The sequence below is a fragment of the Pelodiscus sinensis genome, unplaced genomic scaffold, assembly GCF_049634645.1.
Source record: "Pelodiscus sinensis isolate JC-2024 unplaced genomic scaffold, ASM4963464v1 ctg69, whole genome shotgun sequence".
Taxonomy (NCBI): domain Eukaryota; kingdom Metazoa; phylum Chordata; order Testudines; family Trionychidae; genus Pelodiscus; species Pelodiscus sinensis.
In genome coordinates, this window is record NW_027465915.1 from 658429 (window position 1) to 680623 (window position 22195).

At 54.7% G+C, this 22195-nt stretch overlaps 1 protein-coding gene across 4 annotated transcripts in view; it reads left to right on the plus strand.

The window, feature by feature from the left end:
* The window catches only part of LOC102455368 (histone-lysine N-methyltransferase SETD5-like), a 98183-nt gene that overhangs the window by 75312 nt on the left and 676 nt on the right, over positions 1-22195 (plus strand). Inside the window, exons 7-10 of one of the 4 annotated variants that reach the window (XM_075916663.1) lie at positions 508-695; positions 1196-1234; positions 14132-14374; positions 19229-22190. In XM_075916663.1, coding sequence (XP_075772778.1) covers positions 508-695; positions 1196-1234; positions 14132-14374; positions 19229-19498 — 740 coding nt within the window. In that variant the 3' untranslated portion in view covers positions 19499-22190. The other 3 variants (XM_075916662.1, XM_075916665.1, XM_075916664.1) reach the window with 3 other exon arrangements.

Sequence of the window (22195 nt, forward strand, 5' to 3'; positions counted from 1 at the left end):
GACCAAGCACCATCCCTGACAGATTTGCCCCAGATCCCTGAATGGCCCCTCAAGGCTTGAGCTCCCAACCCTGGGTTAGCAGGCCAATGCTCAAACCACTGAGCTCTCCCTCCCCAATTTAAAGTGTATTAGGAGCCAGGCGGGCAGACAGCCCGGCTCAGTTCTGGCTCGCGTGGGGTCCAGGAGCTGAGACACCCCCCGCCCCCAACGGGCTGCTACCACCCCATGCTGTTGCCTCTTTCACAGACAGCAGTGCAGGGCGGCAGGCAGCCGGTCCACAAGGGAGCTGGTTTTTAAACCGGCTCCACTTGCAGATCAGCTCCTGCCTGGCTGCCCAAGCTGCTGCCTCTGATGCCAAGTGACAGAGGGCTCCTCGGAGCGGGGCCCGAGCGTGTTGGCTGCCGGCCCTGCCTCTGGGGACCGTGGGCTAGTCGACTAACCAATAAGAATTCCCGAGGTTAGTGAATTGCTACGGTATACCCCTAAACGTGCTGCTCCTCCCTGCAGGTGGAGACAGTAGTGCCACGGAGAGCTGGGATGAGGAGCTCTCCCCCTCCACAGTGTTGTACACTGCCACACAGCACACCCCCACAAGCATCACGCTCACTGTTAATCGAGTGCACAGAAACAAGCCGAAGAAGAGGAAGAGGAGCATGGAGAAAGCTCGTGCTGCACCGAAGGCCAAGAAGGTCAAGGTATGTGAGCGTGGGGGAAGAAGCCCGGGCCAAATTCTAGACACAGCATCCGTGTGGTCAGCATCCCTCAGTGGGTCACCCTTGGCTTACTCAGAGTGAGCAGTGCCAGCGTGGGCAGGCAGACTGTGGCCCCCCTTTCGGAAGTGCTCGCAGTCCCCAGCCTGGAGCTTTCAGACTGATCTGCACTTGCCATTGGGGCTCAGGTTTGACGGTGAGTTTTGCAAGGCACCTCGGTTCCCCTGCTGGCTTGTCTGAGTTGGGAAACTTCTTGGCAGAGGGCTGCATCGAGTGTGGCAGCGTCTTCCTTGGCAGGACTGAAATGAGTCTGTCTCTGGCGTGCACTGTGCGTCGGGGCAGCCATGGGCAGGGCTGCTTCGCAGGGGGCGCGAGCGGAGTCTTGGGATGTGACCGTGGGACTCCAGCAAGTGGGGGGTGCTATGTACAAATCTAAAGTCAGGGCATAACTATTGATGGGCTCTGCTCTCTTGTTTTGAGCACAGGCCTTTCGAGAGGGCTCCCGGAAATCCCTGCGGATGAAGGTGAGTAGAACTGAGCTGTCGGCATGAGACTGTCATTCTCTCAGCGTTTTTCCCTGATTTCTGTCTGAGGCTCCCTGATTCTAGCACTCGCTGCTGGAGAAGCCCGGACCTCTCCCCGACCACAAAGGAGCCTTTTCGGAGTGGGTGTAAGAGAAACTTCCTAGAGGCTGGTGATTTCTGCTCGCACCAGAGAGGATTCATCAGTTTATCTCTGCTGGGTAACCCAGCCTACCACCCAGGGGGAGCTGATCAGTGAGGCCATGAAGAGAGTTTTGATGTGAGGACGCAGAATTGTGTGTTGGCCCAGTATCTAGCCATGTAAGCTGTCATTTGAGCCATCTAATCTCATGTACTTGTAAGGTGCCCATCACTTTGGTTTCTAAGACCATAGAAGTGTAAACAGGATTGGGATCTGTAACAGAAATGATGCTATTCCTCTCCTTGCCCCATGAGCTGGGGTGGAGGAATGTAAGCATCCTTGTGGGGTTGATAACGGTTGTCTGACAGGTACCATTTTGGGGGAAAGAGTTACATTCAGACCAAAGTGTGGTCATAAAAACCCAGGAGCATTTATCCTACCAGATAAGATCAAAGTTCATCTGTGATGTACCAGGGTACAGTCTAGACTAATGAGTCACTGTGTCAACCCCTGCCCTGCAGCTGCGGGTGCCTTCCAGTCCCTTGCTGAAGGAGTTGCACTTGGGCTGTTTGAGCATACGAGCCGCATGAGTATCTGTGTGCAACTGCAGCTTGGCTGTCATGCTGGGGTTACTCTCTGGCTCTCGCCAGCCTTGGTTATATTGAGGTGATCCCAACACACACCCAGCCTTAGATCCCTCCATTCCCTGACCACCAAAACATATGTCCTGTACAGCCCAGCCCGCTCCTCAACAATACCTTCCGTTATCTCTTGGGGTGTGTCTAGACTACAGGGTTTTGTCGACAAAACTAGACCTGCATCCACACTGCCTTTGAGTTATGTCGACGTATGTAAACCTCATTCTCCGAGGATTAACGCCTTTTGTTGACAGAGTTCTGTCGATAGCAGGCATTATTGCATCTACACTGTCCTTTGCGTCCACACTGTTATGTCGACAAAGTGGCTTGCTTTGTCGACAGAACTGGATGTAGTCTAGACGCTCTTTGTCGACAGAAGCTTTGTCAACTGTATCTGTCGACAAAACCCTGTAGTCTAGACGTACCCTTATAGACATATGGGCACTGCTTGCCATCCCAAACAGAGTGTCCCAAACACTTCGGTCCAAACACTGAGCTAGATGAAACAATAACATCCATTTTATTAACTACAAAGAGAGAGGGATCAAGTGATGCACAAAAATCAGACAAGGTTATAAAAGTTAAAATGCTACCAGTGTCTAACTTCATAAACTGTAGCAAAGTCCAGGGCAGTTTCTCAGCATATGCTTTAGCAATGTTACCACATTTCTTGGAAAAACTTAAAAAAACCAATTAATAGTCTTGCAGCACCTCTTAGGGTATGTCTACACTACAAAGTTAATTAGAACTAACAGACATTAGTTCGAATTAACTTTCATAGGCGCTACACTAGCGCTCCGCTAGTTCAAACTTAATTGAGACTAAGCCTAGTTCAAACTTACTAGTTCGAATTAAGGGGTGTGTAGCCCCTTAATTCGAACTAGTGGGAGGCTAGCCCTTCCCAGCTTTCCCTGGTGGCCACTCTGGCCAACACCAGGGAAACTCTATTGCCCCCCTCCCGGCCCCGGACCCCTTAAAGGGGCACGGGCTGGCTACGGTGCCCGTGCCAGGTGCAAGCCTGCCAGCACCCAGCCAGCAGACCCTGCACCTGGCGCAGCTCGAGCCAGCCATCCGATGCCCCCCAGCCCTCCCCCTCTTCCCGGGACCAGGCTGGCGGCTCCCGGGAGCTTGCCCTGGACCGCAAGAGGCGGGCACCCGCCTGGTCTAGTGCGGAGATCGTGGACCTCGTCCACGACCTCCACACTAGGCACAGGAAAGTGGCCGTCTAGGGCAGGAGAGCTGCCAGCCTGGCCACCCAGGAGCAGGTGTGCATGAAAATCAAGGGGGTCCACTGAGACCCCCGACCCTGAGCTTACAATGGCCGTACTGGGTCAGACCAAAAGTCCATCTAGCCCAGTAGCCTGTCTGCCGACAGCGGCCAACCCTAGGGACCCTGGAGGGGATGGACCGAAGACAGTGACCAAGCCACTTGTCTCGTTCCATCCCTCTCCAGCCTTCCACAAACTTTGGGCAGGGACACCACTCCTACCCCCTGGCTAATACCACTCCATGGACCCAACCTCCATGACTTGATCTCACTTCTCTTTAAACTCTGTTCTAGTTCTAGCCTTCACAGCCTCCTGCAGCAAGGAGTTCCACAGGTTGACTCTTTGCTTTGTGAAGAAGAACTTTCTGTTACTAGTTTGAAGCCTGCTACCCATTCCTTTCCTTTGGTGTCCTCTAGTCCTTCTATTATGGGAACTAATGAAGAACTTTTCTTGATGCACCCTCTCCACCCCACTCATGCTTTTATAGACCTCTATCCTATCCCCCCTCAGTCTCCTCTTTTCTAAACTGAAAAGTCCCAGTCTCTTTAGCCTCTCTTCATATGGGACCTGTTCCAAACCCCTGATCATTGTAGTTGCCCTCCCCCTCCCACCCTCTCTCTTCCCCTCTCCCACCTCCTTTTCCCAGTCTCCCCGAGTTTTGTTCAATAAAGAGAGATTCTATTTTTGACCACACGTTTTCTTTATTTTGTACATCAGGAAGGGGGGCTAGGGAAGGGTAAGTGGAAGGAGGTGAGGGAGGAATGGGGTACGAGCCCCCTATAGGGAGGACTGGGCTGGCTCTGCGGGCTTCTGGGGATGGAAGCTCTCCTGCAGCCCCCCAATTGCCTCCTCTCCCCAGATGGCAGCCTGCGGCAAGTGCAGCCAGTCTGATGGCCGAGTGGTGTGATGTGCCCAGTGTGGGTACTCCAGGCACTCCAAGCCAGGACTGTTTTGCAAGCGGGGCACCCCTGAGAACTGTCTGTCAGGGGTGGGGGTCGGGTCCCTTTAAGCACAGCCCTCGGCTAGCCTGAGACAGCATCTCCATGCTCTAAGTCCTCCTCTGATGCCCTGCCGGCACTGCTTCCGGCCATCCTTAACCCCAGTTCAGGGTCCACTCAATGTGGACATGCTAGTTCGAATTAGCAAAACGCTAATTCGAACTAGTTTTTAGTTCTAGCTGCGTTAGTTCGAATTAGCTTAGTTCGAATTAACTAATTTGAACTAAGTTAGTTCGAATTAGCGCTGTAGTGTAGACGTACCCTTAGAGACTAACAAAGATGGGGTCATGAGTTTTCATGAGCCCAACCTACTTCTTCAGATAAGTGGAGTTACTAAAGGTCCAGTTTAAAAATAAATAGGAGATGGGGGGGGAATAGTGTCCATGCTACCTGAAGCTGATTGAGAATGTAATAATTGTCCTTAAATACCCATTGTTTGTTTTTTTTATCTTCAGAGCGTAACGGAGTTACTCTGTAACTGGAAAAACTTAAAAACCAACTCATAGCCTTGCAGCGCCTTAGAGACTAACAGAACATGTAGATGAGGTCATGAGCTTTCGTGGGCACAGCCCACTTCCTCAGATGAATGGAGTTACATGTTTTGTTAGTCTTCAGGGTGCTGTAAGACTATTTGTTGTTGGGTTTTTTTGTCATTAGGATATGGCATGTAGCCGGCCATCCAGCCAATGTCTTCATTCATACCTCTGTGATAGGAATCAGACTTGAAGTTAAGTTCTAAGGCTTTCCTGTGGAGCTGGCTTGTGGAATTGGCCTGAAACAATATGGTGACTTTGAGATCCATTAATGAGTGCCCAGGCAAGTTAAAATGTTCCCCAGCAGATTTCTGTGTTGCCTTTTCGGAGATCTCATTTGTGTCCATTAATTCTTTCCTGTAGAGACTGTCCAGTTTGGCCAGTACTCATGGAGGAGGGGCATTGCTGGCACTTGATGGCATAGATCACATCAGTGGATGTGCAGTTAAATGAGCCTCTGATGTGGTGGTTTATGTGGGTAGGCCCTGTCATATCATCAGCTAATAGAGAAGGTACTAAGTGTTCTTCACTACACTCTAAGGGTATGTCTACACTACCCTCCTAGTTCGTTCCACGAGGTGTACCGGTAGTTCGGAATAGGAAGCCTAGTCCGAACTACCTAGTTCATGCCCCGTGTAGCCGCGCTGCACGGGGTTCGAACCAGCGGGGTTTTAAAAATGGCGGCTCCCCGCTTATGCAAATGAAGCCCGGGAAATTCAAATCCCGGGCTTCATTTGCAAGTGCGGTATGCCTACATTACCCCCCTAGTTCGAACTAGCGGGGTAGTGTAGACAGACCCTAATTGACTATTTCTTTCCCCTTTTATCTTTTTTTCTTTATTTTTCCTTCTTTCCTCCCTCCATCCCATATTTATTTAGAAACTAGACCATTAGTAACTCCATTCATCTGAGAAGTGGGTTTTGCCCACGAAAGCACATGACACCATCATCTACATGTTTTGTCAGTCTCTAAGGAGCTGCAAAGACTATTCATTGTTTTCCAGTTTCTTAGGTCAGGCCCCCTTCTCCCGTTGTCATTTCAGGTACCATTAATGTAATGGTCACTGAGGGGGAAAAGGGGAGTGCGTTGTGTGGAAGAGATCTCTGATGGCTCATGGCTGGGTAGATTGCTACCTGTATCAGTTGAGTTTGTTTGAAGGGTAGCCATTTTAGTCTGTGTCTACAAAAAAACCTGAGAAGTCCTGTGGCACCTTAAAGACTAACAGATTTCTTTGGGCATCAGCTTTTGTGGGCAAAAGTCCCCTTTGTCAGAGGCGTGGAGTGGAAATGCCTGCCTCTGACCAAGTGAGTTTGTGCCCATGAAAACTTCTGCCCAAATGAATCTGTTAGTCTGTAAGGTGCAGCAGTCTGAGAATCCCAGAAGCTGTAAAAGTGTCTATAATACATCTCTCTAATTAAGCCCTCAGCTGTTCTTCGAGTGCTTGTGCACGTCCATTCCAACAGGTGTGTGTGCACGCCCCACAGGCGTGGTTGCGGGGAGGTTTTCCCTGAACAGTACCCCTCGAGTGGTGCCTTCGTGGTGTTGTGTACAAGGTCCTGCCCATTTAGTTTCTTCTTACCACTTGTGATGGTGGCTTGATCTTTTGCTTTGCAAGGCGTCCATGGCTGTTGCTGTGTGTAGTTCCAACTGCACTGTAGTTCCAGTGAGCTAGTGTGCACATTTAGTAGTTGATAGTAAGTTTCCTTTGGGGACAAGTACCAGAGGGGGGGCCGTGTTAGCCTGAATCTGCATAAACAACGAGGAGTCCTGTGGCACCTTCTGGACTAACAGATTAACTGCATAAGCTTGCGTGGGCAAAGACCCACTTTGTCAGATCTTCCTTTGGGGGTTCCTTGGGGTAGCACCATTGAGTCTGTTCTTCAGACTCTTGGTGCATGTGGTGCTGGAGAAGGACTTGGACCTTCCCTCGGCACCTCACGCTTTCGAGGTTGCCATGGCAGCACAGTCTCCAGTCTCCCAAGCTTCGAGCCAGACTGTTAGGTCCTTCCCAGCACTGGCCTTGGTGCCGCCCATGGCACCATGTACGGGACCTTTCTATCATCAATAGCCGAAAGGGTTGAAAGGTGCTATTTTGTCTCTCAGAAGGGGGGTATGAACTCTTGTTTACACACACACACACACACACACACCCTCCCCCCCGACTTGGGTCCCTTGTAGTTGATGGTGGCCAACCATAAGGCGGGGCAAAAAAGCTGGGCCTCTTTAGCCGGAAGGTTTATTTGACTCTAGGGCTCCAGCGCCGAATATCCAGCCAAGAGGCAGTGCAGAGCCTCTGTGTGTACACCTCAAGTTCCAGGAGTTCCTCCCTGCTGAGTCCTGACAGGAGTTTGGCCTCGCCTTGAAAGAGGGCCAAACCACGGCTTGGACCTGTCTCCGGGTGGCCCTGGATTTGGCTGACTCGACAGCAAGAACCATGGCCACGACCTCACAAAGTGTTACAGCTCATGGCTGCAAGTGTCTGGCTCCAGAGTGCGACTCAGGACCGTCCATGTACTGCGCAGGACTGTTTGCCAAAAAAACAAAAGTCCAAACTCTGTCATCTAAAGACTCCTAGGCTACCTGGAGGCCTCTGGGCATTAATATGCTGGTGCCCCAGAAGAAGCCCTTTAAGTTCCAGCCTCCTCTGCATTTTTATGCTGGCCCCCCTGGGCTGGATTACAGTCACAGGCGGGGAAGAAATAATCCCCCACAGTCCTTGTCCAGCCGAATTCAGGGACCCTCTTGCCCCAAGCTGAGCTGTTGAATGTACACACAGGGATGGAGAACCAGCCCAAATCCCAGATCTCTTCCCTCCTCCCCCTTTTGGGAGCCATCTGTTTCACTCTCCTGTGCCTGGACCCCAACCTCCTTCCCTGTCCTCCTTCACGGGCGTTTCTCATAAGCCACTCAGTCTGCAGGAGATACAGTCACTTCTCACGTTAGGAGCAATCCAACTCGACGCAGCCAAGTGCTCACCTGCCTGCATCATGGTTTCGCACCATCACAGCCCTCCTCGGCAGCCTCCTGTGGTTCCCAGCACCACAGCCGGGAACTGCACGAGGCTTCTGGGGCAGATGGCCTGTACGTTTGCTGCCCCCTCCAGGCCTGGTTAGCAAGGGGCGTACAAGACCAATAAGGTCTTTGGACAGTCTCATCACCCTTCCCACTTCAGTCCTTGGATCCCTCAGCTGGTGACTTCCACCTCTCCGGGGGCGGTCAGGAGTGCCTTTTGCCAAACCAGACCCTCTCTCTGGTCACAGCTCCATCAGACAGGCTGGCACCACACCAGGGCAGCCCCAGAGCTCAGGGCTTGTGGCTGCGCGAGTGGCAGAGAGCTCAGCGAGATTCTCCGTCGAGTGCTTGCTTGTGTCCATTCCAGTTAGCTGGAGCGCTGCCTACGCTGTTAGTCCTTACCCTTGGCACCCTGGGAGTGAGTCAGTAATTAGTTCAGGCAGTGGGACTCGTTGAGATAAGACAAGGGAGGAGTCGTCCCTTTCAGCCTCTCCCCGGCTGGGGCGCAGGGCTTGAAGCCTATGCCCTGTAGCAATCCACGTGGCTCTTGCTTTAAACATCTGGGAGAGGACCGTCGCAGACAGCTGCCGCATTTGCAAGACTGTCAAGCTGAGGCCAATGCGTGAGAGGGACTCTAGGCTCAAGCTTATCCTCATGGAGTTGGCTTTGCAACCACCGGCACCGACCAGACAGGCGGCCACCTCCTCGAAGTGCCCGGCACGAGGAGAGACAGACCTCGGGCAGGTCTCCAGAGAGGCCTGGCCACAAAGTGTGCCCTAAGGAGGGGCGCTTGGCCTCCAAGGTGCATGCTGAGGCCACAGTACCGACAAGGCGCTGGCCAAATCCTTGGCAGAGGGAGAGTCTGGTACCAGAGGTGATAACTGGAGAACTCCAGCCACCGTCAACCCCAGAAATGTTTGACGCGGCACAGGAGCTCATCAAGCTAACCGAGACCTCAGCACCGCGAGTGTGGCTGGCACCAGCACTGGGGCATTCAAGGGGGCCGACACCTACACCCACTGTAGCGTCACCGGGAACTCCGGCACCGGCAGCATATGGGACTTCCCAACCTAGGGCCCTGGTTCTGCCTTGCAGTGCCCCAGCAGCACCTTATCAGTTGGTGCCTCCAGACCCGCTGCCTCCTGCCTCGATGTAGATGCCATGGGCGGGGAAGGGGGTCTGCAACGCTGCAGGTCCATCTACAGCACGTGGGCGGCCAGGGATAAATGGAAGCGTCGGAGTACGCGACCTAGCACAGCTCAGCGCTGTTAGGTTGGCGTGCCAGGCTTTGCTTCCCCAGCTGGAGAACAGAGTGGCTTCTGCGTTGACAGACAACACGACAGCCATGTATTGGATCCAAAAACAGGGTGGCGCTTGCTCCTGTTGCCTTCGCAAGGAAGCCCTATGGCCGTGGGAGTTGCGTATCGTCCAGAATATCCATCTCGAGGCGACCTACCTTCCGGGGACCAGCCGTGTTCTGGTGGACAAGCTCCGCAGGCCCACGAGTGGCCCATCAGATCAGGTATCCTGGCAGAGCTCTTCCGGAAGTGGGCTATCCCCGTCTGGACCTGTTTGCCACACGGGGCGCGCCCAGTGCCCGTCATTCCCCCCCATTCCCGCGGTCAGCAGGCGAGGGGAGACCCAGTCTTTGGGGGGGCCATGCTGCAGTCTGTGGTGAAGCAGGTGCTGATAGGCTCTGACCCCGCCTCCTAAGATACTGCTCAGGAGTCACCTGACTGGAGTGGACATGAACAAGCCCTCGAAGAAAAAGAGACGGTTATTTACCTCGTAACTGTTCTTCGAGATGTGTTGCTCGTGTCCCTTCCACGTCCCACTTGCCTCCCCTCGTCGGAGCAATGCCGCCTCCTCATTCTGGTCGCCCTCCGCTGGCCCCTCCGATGCATGCACGTCCTTTCTGTAGTGGGGGGCCCAGAACTGGACGCAGTACTCCAGACATGGCCTCCCCAGAGCCGAATACAGGGGAATAATCGCTGCTCTGGCTCTGCTGGCAGTGCTCCTCCTAATGCTCCCCCATATGCCATTAGCCTTCTTGGCTACAAGGGCGCCCTGGTGACTCATCTCCAGCTCATGTCCTGCCTCAGGGCCTGCTGTGACCAGTCTTCCCTACAAGCTGTGTGGTCTCAGAAGGAATTCACATGCTGCCCAGCTAATTAACCGAGCTCACCTCCAGCTCCGTTTTGAGTTGCCATCAGAGCAAAGGTCCATCTAGCCCAGGTCCTGTCTGCCCACAGCGGCCAGGGCCAGATGCCCCAAGCATGATCCCTCCCGTCGCCCATTCCCAGCTTCTGACAGAGGCCGGGGACCCCATCCCTGCCCAGCCTGGCTAAGTAGTATTCATGGATCCCACCTCCATGAGCTTCTATTGGTGGAACAGACTCACACATGAATGGAAAATTCCACACACGGTTGCCATGAAGCCATCACTCAGGGGTCTCCACAGCCGGCCCAATGGGTATCCCTAAGGAAAAGCCTGGTAATTGCGTGTGCTGTGTGTCCACACGCCCCTTTGGGTGTCGTCGTGCGTGCTGTGCGTGCACACGCCCCTTTGGGTGTCGTTGTGTGTGCTGTGCGTGCACACGCTCCTTTGGGTGTCGTGGTGCGTGCTGTGCGTGCACACGCTCCTTTGGGTGTCGTCGTGCGTGCTGTGCGTGCACACGCCCCTTTGGGTGTCGTCATGCGTGCTGTGCGTGCACACGCCCCTTTGGGTGTCGTCGTGCGTGCTGTGCGTGCACACGCCCCTTTGGGTGTCGTCGTGCGTGCTGTGCGTGCACACGCCCCTTTGGGTGTCGTGGTGCGTGCTGTGCGTGCACACGCTCCTTTGGGTGTCGTGGTGCGTGCTGTGCGTGCACACGCTCCTTTGGGTGTCGTCGTGTGTGCTGTGCGTGCACACGCTCCTTTGGGTGTCGTGGTGTGTGCTGTGTGTCCACACGCCCCTTTGGGTGTCGTCGTGCGTGCTGTGCGTGCACACGCTCCTTTGGGTGTCGTGGTGTGTGCTGTGTGTCCACACGCCCCTTTGGGTGTCGTCGTGCGTGCTGTGCGTGCACACGCCCCTTTGGGTGTCGTCGTGCGTGCTGTGCGTGCACACGCTCCTTTGGGTGTCGTGGTGCGTGCTGTGCGTGCACACGCTCCTTTGGGTGTCGTGTGTGCTGTGCGTGCACACGCCCCTTTTGGAATGCACATGGCAACACATCTGGAAGAAGCACAGTTACAAAAGGGCGGTAATTCCCCAAGAACAAACCCTCTGTGACTATGTTGCCCTTACACAGCATCCTTATTGGCAAACCAAGCAGATCTAGCTACCAGTCCTCGATGGGGTTGTCTTTCCTTCTCTTCCCTTCTCAGGTCCTTGGTCTGTTAAATGTCCCCAAAGCAGGGTCTTGGCTATCCCAAGGCCCTTTGTCTGACACTATCACAGACTTCTTCAGAGATTGAGGAACTAAATAATTTACTCTGCTTAGCATTTGTACCTCTTGTTCTCAAAGGAATCACATGTTGAAGAAATATGCCCAGTGGGTATTCCATTACTGGCTTGCTAATGAATATTTTAGAAGGGTGCTGCAAAGATCAGTTAACGTTTACCCTCCCATCAGTCATCCACTTATGTTCTGACTGCAGCGTTAGCCCGAAGGGTCGTTTTGACCCAGGTCAGTTTGCTATGATTGTAAGTTTCTTGCCTTGGTGAGCTGGTCATAGTGTTAAGTTGAAACACATATCGATAGTCTTGATTCACCTTGCAAGTGAAGTGTTAGCACTTTCATTAAATTTCCATATCAACTGCCTGCTCCTAGACAGTCCTGCTCCTGGTAAACTCAGATGTACTGAGTCGTATCACACTTGTGTTCACCATATTCATTTGTATCCGACAGAACAATTCTTCATAATGCGGCACCATCTTAAAACCTCAGGTGTTTGTCCTTTCTTTTTATAGCTTCAGTCCTTTTCTTGAGAGAGATTTCCAGGTGGCTACCAGGAGCCAAAAAGTTGATGGGAAAGGGTTCATTAACGTAACCTGTAACATTGAGTCCTTTATCAGTGATGAAGGCAGATTTTTTTTCTGTGCGGCCTTATTGCCAGGAATCTTCTGTTGGATTGAAGGAGCTGAGAAGCTTTGCTCAGCATGCCCAGTGTTTCCGGGGACACGCACCTGGCACTGGGACAGCACCGTAGCGTGCAGTCCTTGAGAGAGAGTCCGAGAGCCGCCAGAATCTTGAGGGGCTGCTAGAGCCAACACGCTCTGTAGCTTTGTACCGGCACTGGGCCGGGCCTTGCAGGCCCTGCTGAAAGGTGGTTTGAGTTAGCATCATCCCTGGCTTGTTAGAAAACACTGGCTGGAAACAGGCCAAGCACACACACCTTATTTAAAACCGGCTGTCCCGGAGCTGCGGGTGTAAAGTTTGTTTAAAATAACAAGCTGTGCGTAGCCCCTGCTCGCTGCGCCCCATCGACATACCCAGGCTGGAGGCGGCAGCGGCGAGGCTGCGTGGAAGCCTGGTGTATCCCAACACCCTCGCTTGTATCTTTGCCCTGATAGTGGCCAGTGCCTGATGATTCAGAGACAGTTGCACAAATTGTGGTAAACAGTGACTCCTGCTGGGGAATATTGTTGTCCTTTATTATTTGATCTGCTCTAACAGACTTGTGAATGTTGTGGTGCTCTCAGCTTCTTCTGTGGGGCCTGTCACCGCAGAATGACACAAACATCTTAGTCCTGTAGGAGCACGGTTACGTTCTTGGCTTTCGAATCCTGGGGCTGAGTTCCACGGGTTAGCTCTGTCCTAGGAAAAGCATTTCCCTTTTAAATGTGTTGCCTTCCGATTTGACTCCCTTGCTGCAGTCTAATAGCGAGGGTAAACAGGAGTGCCTCATGAAAGCCTCTCTCCTTCACTTTTAATGTCTCTTCCACGGCCTCCTTGATTTCTTGTCAACATTGAAATCTCAGTCCGCTCACCACCATCTCTTGCAGAGGTCTTTCCCGGTTCCTACGCACTTTGCCCAGTTCTCAGGGGCGCCCACTGTGTTGGGTGCTGCACAGACATGGAAAGCCATCTAGCTCAAAAGAAAATGCAGCATCTGAGTGTGAAAACGGTGGAAGCGTAGGCAGGACAAGATAACGGTGCTAATATTGTGCACTGACATGTGTATTTTACAATGAACTACTCATTCCATCATCGACAGTCGCTGTCCCACGAGTGTACAGTCGAAGTCTGAAACGAGAGAGATGTGTAGGGAAGCCTGGAGAGTGATAGGCGGTGGCCTCAGCACACCAGCTGTCTGACTGGTATAGGCATCACAGCAAAGGAGCACTTGAAAGAGGACCATGGGGTAGCTTGTCAGGAGTTTATGGTGAGGGCCTCCCAAATGCAGGGGAGGGGTAGCCTGAGAGAGAGCAGGAAGCTCGTTTATGAAGATGGAGGCTGGAGTTGATTGTCCTGAGGGGCCTTGCAGTGAGCAGACGCAAGGTAGATGTGGTTCAGTAGGGAACAGGGAGCGGGTGGCGTGCTAAAGAGAGACGAGGTCAGCCTGCCAGGCTACCCAAAGCATTCTCCGGGGATGTGTTCGGAGCAAGCTGGCATTTCTGGGCGAGGGGGCCGGATGTGCCGTTATCAAGACAGGGATGTGGAGTGCTTGGACTGGGAGGACAGTCGTTACATCCCAAACCAGAGCAGAGTGGGAGTTTACGTTTTCACAGCTGTAGTGTGTCTATTTCCACTGTTGAATCCTCCACCTCTTCTGTTGGCCTTTGTAGCTCTCTAGTTATTTCTGAGGTTCCATTTGTGCAGGCTCTACCTAGTGTGCATTTTTACTAGCCTATTTCTACTTCTTTTTGTCTTTCGCTCTTTTTGTTGGGATTGGAAACTATGGAATGAATGCTGGGGGGCAGAGCAAAATGGGAAGGGGAAGATAGAGGGTTGGAAGGAGAAGAGCAAAAGAGCAGGCAAGAGAAGCAGCGAAGGGGAGGAGGTCAGGAGGCAAGTCAGAAAAATGGGTCTTGTTTCTCTGTTCTCCATGCCTCTGAGTGTCTTCTCGCCCTGTAGCAGTGCTCAAGCAGCATGGCCCTTATGGATTTCAGCTCATGCAGAATTGTCCATGGTTCACTAGGAAGCAGCAGCTTTCTGCTCTGTGTGAGGGAGGGGGCATGGAATGGGGCCAGGCTTTGGGAGAGCATCACTTCTTTACCTCTGGCAATAGAAGGCGAAGGCTGATGAGCTCTGCCATTTCCACCAGAGTTTCTTGGGCTGAGTTTTCTCCCTTCACTTGCTGTTCATTAACCCTGTGTTCTCTGTGCAGAATTCTCCTTCGGAAGCACATGCCCTGGATGAGAACACAGCTGAGGGGTGGGAGAACCGGATCCGGCTCTGGACAGATCAGTATGAAGAAGCCTTTACTAACCAGTACAGTGCTGATGTACAGAACCTCCTGGAGCGGCATTTAAGCTCCAGTAAGGAATTTGTGGGCAAAACTGCTATGCTGGATACAATCAACAAGACAGAACTGGCCTGCAATAATACTGTGATTGGGTCCCAGATGCAGGTAAGAGCCAGTGTGGATAGAGGAGCATGTGTTCCTACGTGGGAGGGCAGGGCTGGGGGAGGAAGACGACAGTTTTGGCCCCAGATGCAGACAAAGGCATGGCTGTGTAAGAATTTGCAGTAGAGCTTGTCAGGGCATTGGAAAACCTCATCTGGAAGCCTGGGTCCAGTTCTGGTCAGCTACCTTCAAGCAAGATGAATTTGACTCGGGGCGCTCAGGCTGAGCTCTTTCAAGAGGAGATGAGCGCTTGGCTTGCGTAGCCTGCAAGGGGATGTGTCTGGCGTCTGAGCGTGTGTCTGAGCGAAAAGAGCATTCTTGGCACAGGAACAAGCAGGTATCAGCTGGCTGGGGAGAAATTCAGGCTGACAATTAGAAGATTTCTAACCATGAGCGAATGTCTCTGGAGTAGCCTCCCAATAGGACTAGAGCAGGCAAATAATCGAACCAGACAGGATTATGTGCCAGGGAACTGTGGGGTGTACCTGCCATGCTGCTCCTGCACACCTGCTGCTCCTCCCAGGCCTCATGGCACAAGCTGCCTCCGAGAGAGCCAGCACCCAAGTCCGAGCATGGTGCCAAATCCAATACCGGGGCAACACAGTGGGCCCCAATGTCCAAGGAGCTGTCCCTGGATGAGCAAAGGGGAAGCCACCCTTCCCTTGCCGTGCACTTGTGTTGGTTTCTGGGCGAAGTGAGCAGCACCCCGAGGAGCCGCCTGTGAGTTACCTGTACGGCTGCTCTCAGTGGGATCCCTGGTCGTGTCTGCATCAATGCAAGGGCCCGGCGTGTGGCAAACAAGCATGACAGGAAAGTTGTAACAATCAGCCTGTAGTGTCAGATGTCCGACCATCAGGCCCTGCCAGGCAGGTACAACTTCAGCCTGAGCTCAGGAGTTTGCTGCCTTGCAAGAGATGCCCTCCAGATGGCCTGGAACATGACAGACTGGCCATAAGGCACAGTGCTCTGGGCTGTCCCCATAGATGCAGGATACTCCTCAGGCCCCTTTCTGGATCGGACTGAAGCACAGCTCCATGTTCTTAACGCTCCGTTCCCTGGCCAGCATGCCCATCAGCCATCCCAGCCTATGCCACTCCCTCGAGCTCCTGGGATGTCCTCTGGCCAGCTCTCAGGAAGGAGGGCTCAGACGGGATTGCAAAGGCATCATCCCTTGTCTCCCATTTCTCTACCCAACCTGCTTTCAGAGGGCAAGGAAGCCAGAAGCTGGTGAGGCTGGTGCCCTACCGACTTCCTAGGATCATAGACTCCAAGAATCCCAGGGCCGGCAGAGACCTCAGGAGCCACCGAGTCCAGCCCCCTGCCCAAAGCAGGAGCAACCCCAACTCCATCAGCCCAGCCAGGGCTTTGTCAAATCGGGACTTAAACACCCGTAGGGATGGAGATTCCGCCCCTCCCCAGGGAACCCAGCCCAGCGCTTCCCACCCGCCTAGTGAAATAGTTTTTCCTACTATCCAACCTAGACCTCCCCCACTGCAACCTGATCCCATTGCTCCTCGTTCTGCCACCTGCCCCCACTGAGAACAGCCTCTCTCCAGCCTCTTTGGAGCCTCCCTTCAGGCAGCTACAGGCTGCTCTCAGATCCCCCCTCCCTCTTCTCTTCTGCAGACTGAATAAACCCAAGTCCCTCAGCCTCTCCTCGTAGGCCATGTGCTCCAGCCCCCTCGGCATTTTGGTCGCCCTGTGCTGGGCCCTCTCCAATGTGTCCACGTCCTTTCTGTAGTGGGGGGCCCAGAACTGGACACGATTCTCCAGATGTGGCCTCACCAGTCCTGAGTAAAGGGGAACAATCACTTCTCCATCTCCTGGTCTTTCCTCAGCGGCCTTTGCTTCTTCCATTCGAGCCTGTTGTGGTACACCCTGCAGTATGCGACCGACCGTCCTCCAGCCCCCATTCTCCTTCCCTCTTCAGGGACCGTTCCCACGGGAAACCAGCACCTCCTACTCCTGGGGCTGATAGAGAAGACCCTACCAGACGTGAAGGGGAAAGGGTTCTACTCTGCAAGAGGGAGCCCTAGACCCATTCTAGACCAGGGCTACCTCATCAGGTCTCGCAAGGGGGGCATTTGGCATGGTCTCTCTGGCCTCCATTATTTCTCAGGGCACAGGCATTTCCTCCATTTTGTGTTGGGCCAATGCCGTTTCCAGTTCCCGGCCCTGCGCTTGGGTCTCGTGTGTGTACTCGGTGCTGTTCCATTACACCGCAAGGAGTTTCTCGGAGCGGTCCTCGGCTCTATTCCGGCCGGAGCCCGGATCTCATGAGTGCAGGGCTGCCGTCTCACCACCACCCTCGCGTGCCTGGGATTTGGGCCACATGGTGTCCTGCACTTGCGTGGTTCCGCCGGCCCCTGAGGCTGTGGCTGTCTGGTCTTCATCCCCAACACACACAGTGAGGACCAGGTGGTCAGTGCTACAGGCCGCATCCTGGCCTCGCTGGCCCAGCGGCAGAGTGCTGCATTGGTGCTGGGGAGGTTCCTTTGTGGCGCCGTCCCTGTCGGTGCCCTCGTTTCTGATGCCTCAGACAGGGATCTTAGATCGTGGGTAATTGAATTGTCACGTAACTGCCCAAGTTCTTATTGGTTACTCAACTATTCTGCCAGCTAGTGCAATCCAGCCTGGCTCCCAGGGAGCCCCCCTGCCTCACGGTGCTGCCTCTCTATCCGGAGCAGCCGCTCAAGTGCCTTGCAAAGCGGCTGCCTATCGCCCCACACTGCTGCCTCTGATACTGAGGGGGCAGCATGGAGTGGCAGCAGCTCGTCTTTGGGGGGGTCCAAGCTCTGTCCAAGCTGCCTCCCCTGCCCCATCCCCATGCTGTTGCCCCTGATAGAGGAGGCAGCACCAAGGAGCCAGTGCCCACCTGGGTGACCTCAGCGTGCAGAGTTGTTGGGTGAGTGACGATCGCTCCCTGTGCATCGACATCAGAGAGCTCAGAGCAGTTTGCCTGGCTTGCCAGACCGTCCTGATTCCCAGAAAGAGCAGAGAGCTCCAGGGCCTGCTGGAGAACAGTGCAGCAAGGCGGAGCCAGTTATCTGTGCTTTGCCAGAAGAGCCTCGGGTTCTGGGATTTGTGTACGACGCTCCTGGGTGCACATCTCTCCAGGGCCCAGCATGCACTGGCAAAAACACGAGCGGCCCCTGCGTGTGGAATGGTCAGCTTCATCTCCTGGGGCTGGGGGGCACCCAGGCAGAATAGGGGCCATTTGGGGGTGGAGAGACACTCCTGCTCAGGGCTCTGTTCTATGCCTTCCTCCAGTGCCACTGGGAGAGTCCTCATGGAAGTCAGGCAGGCGGGGAAGAAAAGGATCTTCTCAGCGCAGGCTTGGCCATGCCAGCACTGCCTCCTACGCTGCCAGACTGGATGGCTGCTCTGTTTCAGCTGTAGCTCAGGCTGGACCTGCTGTCACAAAGCCACCTCTGTCTCTTGTACTCACACCTGGTGGTGCTAAAGCCAAGGTGGAGGAGTGCTCAGTTGCTGCTCAGATGGGGGGGTTCGCTTGTTGGACCTCCTGTAGAGGTATTCAGCCTGAGCGAACCTTGCGCTGCCTTTGGCATCTCAGGCTCCAAGGCCTGTTCTTTCATCCATCGTGGTCCGCTTGGCTCTTTCTGCCATCCGTCCGCTGCTCACAGTAAGGTCTGTTTCACCCAGGACATGGCTGCCTGCTTACTGCTCATGAGGGGCTCCACTCCGCTGTGAACTTGAATCTTATGCTGCAGCTGCTCATCGGCTCCCTCTCCTCCCCCCCAAGCCTCTGGTTCCTGCTGTCTGCTCCTCCTGCCCTGGAAGACCACTTCTGCGCTGAGCGCCTGAGGGCTCACCTTGGAGCCACCCTCTATGGTTTCTACAAAGCAACCAGCGTGGCTTTGCTGCCCAAGGTAGCTCTCAGTGTCCCGGGCCCGGGAGAGTCTCCCTTGTCTCTTCTCTAGGTGGCATGCGTGGAAGGAGCAGTGCAGGTCGCCCTCCTGAGGCCTGGGGTGCACTGAAAGGGCCGAGCCATTCCACAGGTTCACATGATTGTCCCTCATGGGTAGTCAGTGTCCATTGGAAGGACGTTTTTCTGGATCGCCACTTCCCTTCTCTGCTGCTGCCTCAGAGTTGCCGGCCGCAAGGTGCGGGGAAGTTGGAGGCGTGCCCGCTCGGCGCAGAGAGGTCCCCGGGGAGTTCCGGGGCAGTGGGCTCTACTGACGTCTCCTGGCCCTCAAGCCCGTTCTGGACCTAGGGAAACTGAACCTCTTCATCACGAGGCTCACGCGTCGCGTGGTCTCCCTAGCTGCCGTCACTCCCCCTGGATCCAGCTGCCATAGAGAGCTGGGAGCACGTCTCCTTCAGCCGATCACCCCGGCTCCCACGTGACTTTTCAGATTTATGGTCTGAGATGCCACCCGCAGCTCACAGGACTGGTTTGGCCTTTCCGCCCTCTCCAGGCATGCACGGTGGTCGCTGCCCTGCCGCAGGACGTCTGTCCATCCCTCGACGAGTGGCTGATCAGGGAACAGGCTCTGGCACATGTGGCCCTGGCCATGACCACAGTCTGGACTCGACTCTCCTGCCCCTGTCGGAGAGCTGCCAGCGTTGGGCCGGGCCTGCAGCGCATCTCGGGACTAGCCGACAGCACCAGCCCGGGTTTTAGCACATGGGACCCTCGTTCCTCTCCCGTGCCGCAGGGCGCTCTGCACTGTCCATAGCAATCACCTGTGCACTTCCTGCCTGCCTGGGGTGCCGAACGCCCTTGTGCGCTGCCTCCGCTTTGCCCTGCGCACCCACTCACGGCTGATTCGGGCGGGCATTGCCGGGTCCTGTTCATGAGGAGCAACCACAAGTGCCCTGTTTTGCTCCTTTCAGGTTGACTGCTGTACACCTTCCACCACCCCTCATTGCAGGGCCCTGCTCTCCGGCTGGCAGCACTGGTCACCACGCTCCCGATCCTGTCGGTGCACAGTCCCACTTCCCGGACCTGATCACCCAGGACTGTGGCCACCTCCGGCATCCCAACCTGGAGTCCCTCCACCTCGTGGTGTGCAGACTCCGTGGTTGGCCAAGTGTGAGCAGCAGGGCTTGAAACCTACACGTGAGGCGCGTCTGGAAGGTTGTATCCTCAGGTCAAGGCCCTGATTGCACCCTGGGACCTGGCCCCGGTCCTTTCTAAGCTCACACGACCCTGGCAGCTTGCCCCGCATCCCTCTCCTGGAAGGTGCCTTGGCCAGACGGGTCCATGAGCTCTCACTTCAGAACCACCTTACACCATCTTTCAACCGCACCCACCCGGCACTTCTGCCTGAGGCGGTTTCGCAGTCTCCTAGAAACCAGCCTGTGTTCTTTCCTGACCCCTGTGCTGTTGATGGGAAAGGGGCCCTCCGGTTGCGAGGCCTCAGCCCTGTGCTGGCTGTACAAACAACGCCGCTCTTCACTGCAGTAGCGGAGAGGATGAAAGGCGCTCCCCCCCTACCCCCCAATGCCTCCAGCCTCTGTCACATCCTGCTTCCGGGTGTGCTGTGTCCCAGCACCGGCACTGATGCACGTTCCATAGGGGCAGGCCTCCTGTAGCATTTCTCACCCAAGTCCTGCCCAGGACATCCGTCGCCCGTCGCGCCTCTCAGCCGGCCTTGGCAGGGTGGCCCTGCCGTCACGGAGCAGACTCATAGCACACTAGGACGGGAAGGCCCTTGAGCACCGTCGAGTCCAGCCCTTGCCCCACATCGTCTAGGCCTGCCAGTGGGTCTCATCCGGCCCGTGCGGCAGTTCCAGGCCCCACCCCTACTGGGCGTGCCCAGCCTGTGGCACGTGTGTTGTGGGGGAAGGAGCTCGGCCCCGCGCAGCCGCTGGAGGGGAGGCTCCCCGATGGCGGCGCGGTCCAGGGCCGGCCTGGCGGCAGCACCTCTAGGGCTGACCCACGACCGCGTGGCTGCGGCAGTGGTGCCTCCAGCCCAAGGGGGCGGCTGGGCCAGCGGGCTGCAGCTGTTGCTGCAAGGAGGCACGAAGCCAGGGAAGGTTTCCCCTCACTTCCCTGGGAGCGTGGGGGGGTTGGAGGAGTTTTTTGGCTTCTCACCTGTGTGGGCCTGATGCACGACCCAGAAAGGGTTCCCCACCCCCGCCGTAAATAAAGAAAACATTGAAGCCTTTTGTGCCGGGCAGGTTCTTTCCTTAGCTTATCAAACTCCCTTTGAAATAAGCATGAGACAGTGAAAACGCTTGATCTGTTGGATCATTTCAATTGACCCATTCTCCCGAGTTGCTGCTGGTTCCGAAAACAAGGTCACCACACCCAGCAGAGTAGTTCTCAACCCTGCTCCTTCCACCCAAGGCTCCGCCTCTTCCAGGTCCACCCGTGGCCACTTCCAAAATTTGTGACATGGCCCCCCCCTTCCAAACTTATTGCCCATGCCTGCTCTAGCCCATCCCTGACAGGTGTCTGTCCAGCCTGCTCTTGCATATCTCCCGGGACGGAGAATCCACAGCCCCCTAGGTAATGTATTCCAGTGCTTACCCACCTGGACAGGAACTTTTTCCTGATGTCCAACCTAAACCTCCCTTGCTGCGGTTTAAGCCCATTGCTTCTTGTCCTGTTCTCAGAGGCCAAGGAGAACAATTTTTCTCCCTCCTTCTTGTGACACCCTGTTAGATATCTGAAAACGGCTATCATGTCCCCCCTCAGTCTTCTCTTTTCTAACTAAACCAGCCCAATTCTTTCAGCCTTCCCTCACAGGTCATGTTCTCTAGACCTTTAATCATTCTTGTTGCTCTTCTCTGGACCCTCTCCCATTTCTCCACATTTTTCTTGAAATGTGGTGCCCAGAGCTGGACCCCGTATTCCAACTGAGACCTAATCAGCACAGAGTAGAGAGGAAGAATTCTGGTTCTTCACACAGCGCGTAGTCAACCTGTGGAACTCCTTGCCAGAGGAGGCTGTAAAGGCTAGGACTATAGCAGAGTTTAGATAATTATCTAGAAGCTAGATAATTTCATGGAGGTTAGGTCCATAAAAGGCTATTAGCCAGGGGATAGAAATGGTGTCCCTGGCCTCTGTTTATCAGAGGCTGGAGAGGGATGGCAGGAGACAAATCACTTGATCATTGTCTTCGGTCCACCCTCTCTGGGGCACCTGGTGCTGGCCACTCTGGGCAGACAGGCTACTGGGCTAGATGGACGTTTGGTCTGACCCTCTGTGGCCATTCGTATGTTCTCATGTTATGTTCTTAAGAATGACTTTGTGTCTTGCTCACAATACTCCTGTTAATGCAACCCAGGTGATCTCCAGCCCCTCCCCGGGGAACCTGCTGGTGAGTCACCTGTTAGAATGCACATGCACAATCGCTGGAAGAAGGAAAACGGTTACCTGCCTCTCGTAACTGTTGCTCCTCGAGCTGTGTTGCTCATGTCCATTCCACATCCCACCCTCTCCCCTCTGTCGGGATAATAGTTCAAGAAGGGAAAGGCCAGTGGTGTCTTCTCTACTGCACCTCGGAAGCGCCATGCGAGGAGGCTCCGCAGCCGACCCGATGGGGCCACGGAGGGACACAGACACCTGTTAGACTGGACATGCGCAACACCTCTCCGAGCCCACAGGTACGAAAGCTACGGAACCGTTTTTCTGCCCCCAAGCGGCAGCAGGGCTGAAGTACCAGGTGGCCTCATTACTCAAAGAAAGGACACTTGGGGTAAGCAGAGACACATTTTCCTACCCCCACGAATAGACCTTTTTCCAAGCCATTGTCTGGGGGTGAGCAGTGTAACGAGCTGGTCAGAATTCCCGGGGCCTCTGTTCTAGGGCTGCTGCCTGAGGGCTCGTTGTGAGCTCTCTTGTTTCCATTG